Below are 7,162 nucleotides of genomic sequence, written 5' to 3' on the forward strand. Positions count from 1 at the left end.
TCGCTCCTAAATGCCTCGTTTTTCAATTTTACGACTAATATATAATGCACCTGAGACGAGGTTTTCGACCCTAAATGACAATTATCTTGTATCAATACGCAAAATCTCAAGTACATGACACTCGTCTCTTTTAAATGCCTCGTTTATCAATTTTACGGCTAAAATATATAGAACCTGAGACGTTGTTAACCCTAAAGTACAATTATCTTGTATCAATTCGAAAAATCCGAAATACATAACACTCGTCACGTTGAAATACCTCGTATGCCAATTATACGGCTATAATATATAGAGCCTGAGACGAGGTTGCCGACGATATAATATACAAGATAATTATCGTTTAGAGCCGACAACCTCGTCCTAGATTCTATATATTTTCTGCGTGGAATTGATAAACGAGGTGATGAGTGTCATATATATTAATTCGGGCATATGACTTCACAATAAAAATAAATACGAGAAGTTTGATTGATGATGACATCTTTTTTTATTTTAACGGATATTTCGTCTTGTTACTACAAGACATTATCAACGTAAATTGATACAATTATTTCAAAAGTTTTTTTAAATATAATTTTCAAAACTATATAATACACCGAGGATGTATAAAACAATACTTAACAAAACATATAACACATAACGGCAAACCCTAGGGTGTTTAAATTAAATTTTTGGCGATAAGTCCAGAAAAAGCCAGTGGTGTTTCTTAAAACAAATTCTGTTTAAAATGTTTTTTCTAAGGGTTATTTCTGATACAAATCGCAAACCGTCCTGTTTGTCATATTAGTGAGGTGTTTTACTCACTGTTAGTAAAGATGACACATCCCAGCTAAATTTTTTGTATTTGATAAATTATACCTTCTTCTGCTTAATAAATCACATTTTGAAATTTGTGAACGTATATTTATGAAATAAATAAGAAATCTATTCTACAATAACCTATAGTTCTAATAAAAAAGACGATATATGCTTTTCATAATTTGCTTAGGTAAATTAAAAAAGTATAATTGTTTGAAAATGTTCTTAATTTCTGTAATGTTCTTGCAATAAACGTTTGATAGTGTTATTACGAGTACCATCATAAGCAGTTTTGTTCCATGTGTTACGTATATTGACATCGATGTGTGGTATAGACAACAACAACTTCACACAATCAGTGTGACCATTACGAGATGCAAGATGTAATGGTGTGTCATTGTTAATGTTTGTTACGTCATGATTAATTACAACTTTCAAAACATCATGATGACCATAACTTGCACTGTAGTGATATGCATTCCATTTATGTATATTCACAGCATACACATCGCTACCAGCATCAATCAAACATTTCACTATTGATGGTTTATTGTAACGTGCTGCTTTCATCAAAAGTGTTGTTTCATAAACACCTCTCATTTTAACGATACTTGGATGATCCATAAGAATTGATTGAAATGTCTTGACATCGCCATTTATAATGATATTTTCGATTTCTAAACACAAGTTATGTTGTAATAATTAAAAACAAAAATGACAAGGGTGTCAACTTTAAATAAAATTTATTGCGCAAAATGAAATAGGGCCGAAGTTCGCAGTCGGCGCAAAATATAAATAGGAATCTCTATTTCTAACCTCTTAAGTTTTAAGAACATTTATATAGTCAATTGTCTAAAAATTAAAACTTTAAGAACATAATTATTAATAAGTTTATTTGGCTTATGTTATTTTTAGTAAATAATAAAAATTAATCTCATCATTTTTTAAACCGATATAAACAAGTTGCGAGTGTAAAAATTTAAAGTGTGTATTTGATATTCTGTTTTATTATTGATGTAATTTCCCTGGTAACAAAGTTTCCGCGGGGCTTCGCAGTTGACTGGAGTCACGTGACATCTTCGTTCAATGCTTCCATTTTTTGCACGCATTAGTTTTATTTACAGTCCTCTGAAAGAAGAAAAACGCTGTTAGTATCCTCGATTTTGATTAGGTGCAACCTAACAGTGTGCAAATTTTATACCGCAAGTTTATAATATCTAGTGCGAGTTACAAATTTTAAACTGCGAGTTTAACGTATCATAGTGCGATTTACAAATTTTAAACTGCGAGTTTATCATATCTCGTGTGAGGTAAAATCTACATGCTTTTCCAAGCTAGTCTTTTTTAAAAGCGCCTAGGGGACAATTATTAAAGAAAAACGGTTCCGGGTGAAAGTTATTGAGGGTCAAGAGAAATTACATTCTTACTTTACGACAAAAATGAGTTTGTTCTTAGTTTTAGAAACAACGATCGTAATTGCCAGAAAGAAAATGCTCCTGTTCTTATAAAATTATTTATGTAAGAAAAGCGTGGAAGTCGCTGCTTATAGCATGTATTTAGTCGAAATTAGCAAGGAGTAATTGTACGGGCGCGCAGGGATGGATAGTTCAGTGAGGAATTATCATTGGTAGGTGTTATCTAGGGCGGCAGTTTTATTTGGATTCTCAAACAGTTTTTTTTTTAATTTTAAAAGTGGCAAGTGACATTACAGTAACACGGTGAGTTGTTAAGAATCAAAATGGAAGTAGGCAAACTGGCTTTGATTGGCTCAGCAAGTATAAAAATTTAGGGGGAAGTGTGAGAAGAAGTGGAGAAGAACATCTATGGTGCTACGAGTGATGAAAACTGGAGTAATAGTACTACGGTAAACTACAAGTGGTTAAAAATGGGATTGACAGTACTGTTAATCATCAAAAACTACATATAGGGACGAATAAATTAAGTCTAATTTCTGCGTACCGCAAGAGAACAAACCCCAGTCCTTCTTGCCTAAAATCTGTCTTGTAATATTGGTTTATCTTAAAATAATTTGAATTTTGGTGGGAAAATTTTTTCCAAAGCCTAGCGTACAGAAATGAACATTACAGTAACACGGTGAGTTGTTAAGAATCAAAATGGAAGTAGGCAAACTGGCTTTGATTGGCTCAGCAAGTATAAAAATTTAGGGGGAAGTGTGAGAAGAAGTGGAGAAGAACATCTATGGTGCTACGAGTGATGAAAACTGGAGTAATAGTACTACGGTAAACTACAAGTGGTTAAAAATGGGATTGACAGTACTGTTAATCATCAAAAACTACATATAGGGACGAATAAATTAAGTCTAATTTCTGCGTACCGCAAGAGAACAAACCCCAGTCCTTCTTGCCTAAAATCTGTCTTGTAATATTGGTTTATCTTAAAATAATTTGAATTTTGGTGGGAAAATTTTTTCCAAAGCCTAGCGTACAGAAATGAACAGTACTATGCACAGTACACAGCAACAAGAAAAACTTTCAAAGTTGATGAGTACTTGGAGTTGATAGTATTGGAATAATACTTGTGCTTACGTTATTACAAAGGCAATATTTAAATTGTATGGAACAAATATGTAAACTACAAGTGGTTAAAAATGGGATTGAAAGAATAAACAAATACGAATAAACAAGTCAAATTTTTGCGTAACGCAAGAGAACAAACCCCAGTCTTTTTCGCCTAAAATCTCTCTTAGCATATTGGTTATCTTAAAATAATTTAAATTTTTAGGGAGGATTTTTTTTGCAAAGCCGAGTGCTCAAAACAGAACAGTTACAAGAAAAAATTGTCAAACTTGATGAGTGTTTTGAATTGATAGTATTGGAGTAATACTTTTGCTCACGTTAGTACAAAGGCAATCTGTTTTAGGTAGCAATACCAAAATTACTGGAGATTGAGAAAAATTAACCTATCTCCACCACATAAAGAGCTTCATACCTTCAAAAGAGTAACTCTTCTTAGCAAGCTGGAAATATTTTGGCTTTGCATCACTAAATAAAAACACAGTTCAATTATAGTGCAGCTATTTTTCAATCTTTATAAATCTGTACAAACATTTAATAAACAGGCTGTAGAAACATTTTAATTGTATGTGACAAATATTGAAGCAGCTGTAATGATATATCAATCATTTAAAACAGTTCAATGACAACAAATTCTGATTCTGATAATTATGGTGATGACTAGTGAAGATGACAAGTAACACATAGCTCTCCGAGGATTTAAAATATACCTCCTTCTGTTGTTGTTTTCCAGAAGAAGGATTACAATTGGTTTCTCATACTCTATAAAATACAATAACAATTTTTTAAAATTCGCACAATTTATGTTAAAACTTTAATCAATAAAATGAAAACTTACTTTTCAGACTTTCAACTAAGTTCATTAGATCAGTTGTTAATTGGGAATAGTTGGGTTGGGTTTCAACTTCATCAATCAAGTTTCTATAAACAGAACATTCATTGGGATCTACACCAACAGTGGTGACGTCATCTATTGAAATATTTATTTCGCCCAATGGATTTGACAAAATATCTGCTTTGTTCATTTGATAAAGATGTGAATTGAATGTTGGGATAGTTCTTGGAAACGAGGATAGCCATTTTAAATTAAAAGCTTGAACGTAATCTGTAAATTCTTGTACTTTCTTATTGTCGACAAAACCATCACAAATCAATTTTGCTTTAAATTCTTCAGATTTCTCATCGAATATCCGCAATAGATCTTCTTCTTCTTTATTTAATATTTTGAGAAATTCGTCTAGTCGCTTTAACTTTCTTTCTTTTAATTTTTGAACAAATACTTCCCTTTCTTTCTCCAAATTTGTTAGAGCGTCACTGTATTTTCTTGTTAACTTTTCCAACACCACTTTTGTTTCATTGAATGATGTAATAAACGACTGAAACCACTTTTTGGCTTCCAGGCCAAAATCATCTATCGATTTAATTCTGTGATTCTTATGTTGTCGGTGTTTGCAATAAACACATGTTAACAAATTTTCAAAATCAATACAGGCAAATTTTGCAAGCGAGTCATGTTGCTTACAAAATGGTTGGAGTTCTTGCAATTTTTGACTGAAAATGACATTGATATATGATTTTTTGGAACAAGAATGAAGGTTTTGACATTTCTCACAGATCTTTAAACTGCATGTTGTACAGGAATAGTTGATCATCTGGTTGCAGTCTTTACTTTGCTGACATAAAGAATTAACTTTTTCACCAGGGGAGCTATGAACAAAGTAATATCAATTTTTTTACAGAAACATTCTATGTAACTAAATTATATATCCTTATTATCCATTATAGTGACTTTCTTGACATATGCTATACAATTTTTATGACGACCATGAGCTGCTATTTTTGTTACTTTTTTCTTATTTTTTGAACACTTTGTACTCACGATATGAATATTTGGTATAAAATTTCTGCTTTAAAATATAATTTCCCTATGTTTATTATTCTTTTATGAAGAACTTTTAGATTTGTAATTGTATTTTTTTTGTTCACATCCAAGCCACATTTGTGTATAAGTAACTGAAATGTTTGAAAGTAAAAACTTTTTCACAAAATTATGTCTGTGTTATTTCCATGCGCGTTTATCTAAATTAAACATTCTGACAATTACTGAGAGAAGTACTAAGTAGTATTAAGCGTTTTCAGTATTATGTACATAGGATTAACTTACACTTTTTCCAAAATGCCAGTTAATGTGAACACCTTCATTAACGAGGATGTTGTTTGTTCCTGAGTAATTGTCGTCTTTTTAGTACACCTCACTGGACAAGGCAGTTCAGCACTCCCATCTTCCATAAATACTAAAATACCATCTAGACAACCTTGACAATAAGTGTGCCCGCAGTTCAGTTGTTTAGGCTCATGATAGGTGTCCAAACAAATCTTGCATTCCAACAACGCAGCAAGCTCAACTTTTGATAAAGCCATTTTATTACAGAAACTTGAAAATACTTCTAAAAAACAAAATTCGAGCACCTTTTTAATTCCAGATAAGTGAGATTGTTTAGTATATTTATGAGTGAACAGCTTTCCACTGAAAAATGCTTACGTGGCATGAAAAAAAACTACTAGTAAAGCGATAAAAAATCCATATGAAGCACACAATCTTTCAATATCAGCAAAGGTGATAAAAACATGCCACGCAAAATGTCAATGTGAAGAACTCCAACTCCAACCAAGCAGAAATTATCATATATGTCAGAGAAAAAAGAGTGAGAACTTGCAAAAAGTTGTTACAGTCTTTATTACAGCAAATGCAATATATGGCTTTCTGTAAAGTAATTATCATACATGCCAGAGTGAAAAAAGTAAGAAATTGCGTATTCCATAGATTCTGTTTCATATCACTTTAATAAAGTTATTCAAAATATTATTTATGAAAAAAGAAATAAAAAATCGAGATTATGAATCAAAAAGTATACTCCGCTAAGATTCAGCATAATCAACAAACAGTAAAAACTTAGATATTAAGCTGAAATAATGTTTTACTCACAGCACAATCAATCGAGTACTTTTTAGATTGAAATTTTTCGGTGTTATGTTTCCTTTCTGCAATGCTACACTTATCATCAAACAGCCTTTATATGAAGCAAATGCAATATATGGCTTTCTGTAAAACAATGAATTTCCAAACCAAGTATATAGTAAACGGTTAAAGTTATTTAATATTTTAGGTCATAAGATATATACAAAACTTTTTCTTCTAACTTGTATTTTCAAAAATATCTTTTACAATACTGAAACTACAAATGACACGTCAGTGCTTGCCCAGTAATAAAAATATTTAATTAAACAGTGAAATAATAAACCTCTTTTGTTGCCATAGTTCGTATTTGATTTCAGAAGCTCTTCATCGTAGATAAGACACTCCTTTATTTGTTTGTCTTTAAAAAGCTTAGTAGCTATGACGTCAAACGCTTGTTACTTCTTATCCCTGACGACATGATTGTGGAGTCGCTCCATAAATAAACGGAATCGATATAAAATACTGACGAAAGTGTCTTTGTGACCTGATTGATTAATTTCGACAACATTACAGCAGATTGAAGCTAAAACCTGGGGATTGTACATTTCGATATCGTTGCTATACGTAATTGTGATGTAACCAACGAGACTTGTGCATCAACTTCATAACAAATGAGATATTTAAACCTAACGGGTCATATATCGATGCGATGAAACTGAGCAGCTTTCTTTCGGTTGGTGTCGGGTTCGTTAAATGCAATAAATATTTAAGGTTAAATACTGTATTGTCCTTCTTTATGTCCCATGCAACACTCAATAATTTGGTACGCGATATTGACCTCGTATTTGATGGAAACACGTTCGATACTATA

At 31.8% G+C, this 7,162-nt stretch overlaps 1 protein-coding gene across 2 annotated transcripts; it reads right to left on the reverse strand.

Annotated features, from left to right (window-relative positions):
* Positions 1-471: 471 nt before the first annotated feature.
* LOC130648663 (uncharacterized) lies at positions 472-6,729 on the reverse strand. 2 transcript variants are annotated; one of them, XM_057454721.1, is made up of 6 exons: positions 6,319-6,729; positions 5,497-5,779; positions 4,171-5,039; positions 4,043-4,094; positions 3,748-3,800; positions 473-1,475 (listed from the first exon to the last, which is right to left on the reverse strand). In XM_057454721.1, exons 2-6 carry the CDS (start codon positions 5,751-5,753, stop codon positions 1,024-1,026), a joined length of 1,683 nt encoding a protein of 560 aa, XP_057310704.1. In that variant the 5' UTR covers positions 5,754-5,779; positions 6,319-6,729; the 3' UTR covers positions 473-1,023. The 2 variants fall into 2 exon arrangements, with proteins under 2 accessions (XP_057310711.1, XP_057310704.1); XM_057454728.1 differs by lacking the exon at positions 6,319-6,729 and having other exon boundaries at positions 472-1,475; positions 4,171-5,411; positions 5,497-5,623.
* Between the last annotated feature and the right edge of the window lie 433 nt (positions 6,730-7,162).

The sequence above is a fragment of the Hydractinia symbiolongicarpus genome, chromosome 1, assembly GCF_029227915.1.
Source record: "Hydractinia symbiolongicarpus strain clone_291-10 chromosome 1, HSymV2.1, whole genome shotgun sequence".
NCBI classification, from domain to species: Eukaryota; Metazoa; Cnidaria; class Hydrozoa; order Anthoathecata; family Hydractiniidae; genus Hydractinia; species Hydractinia symbiolongicarpus.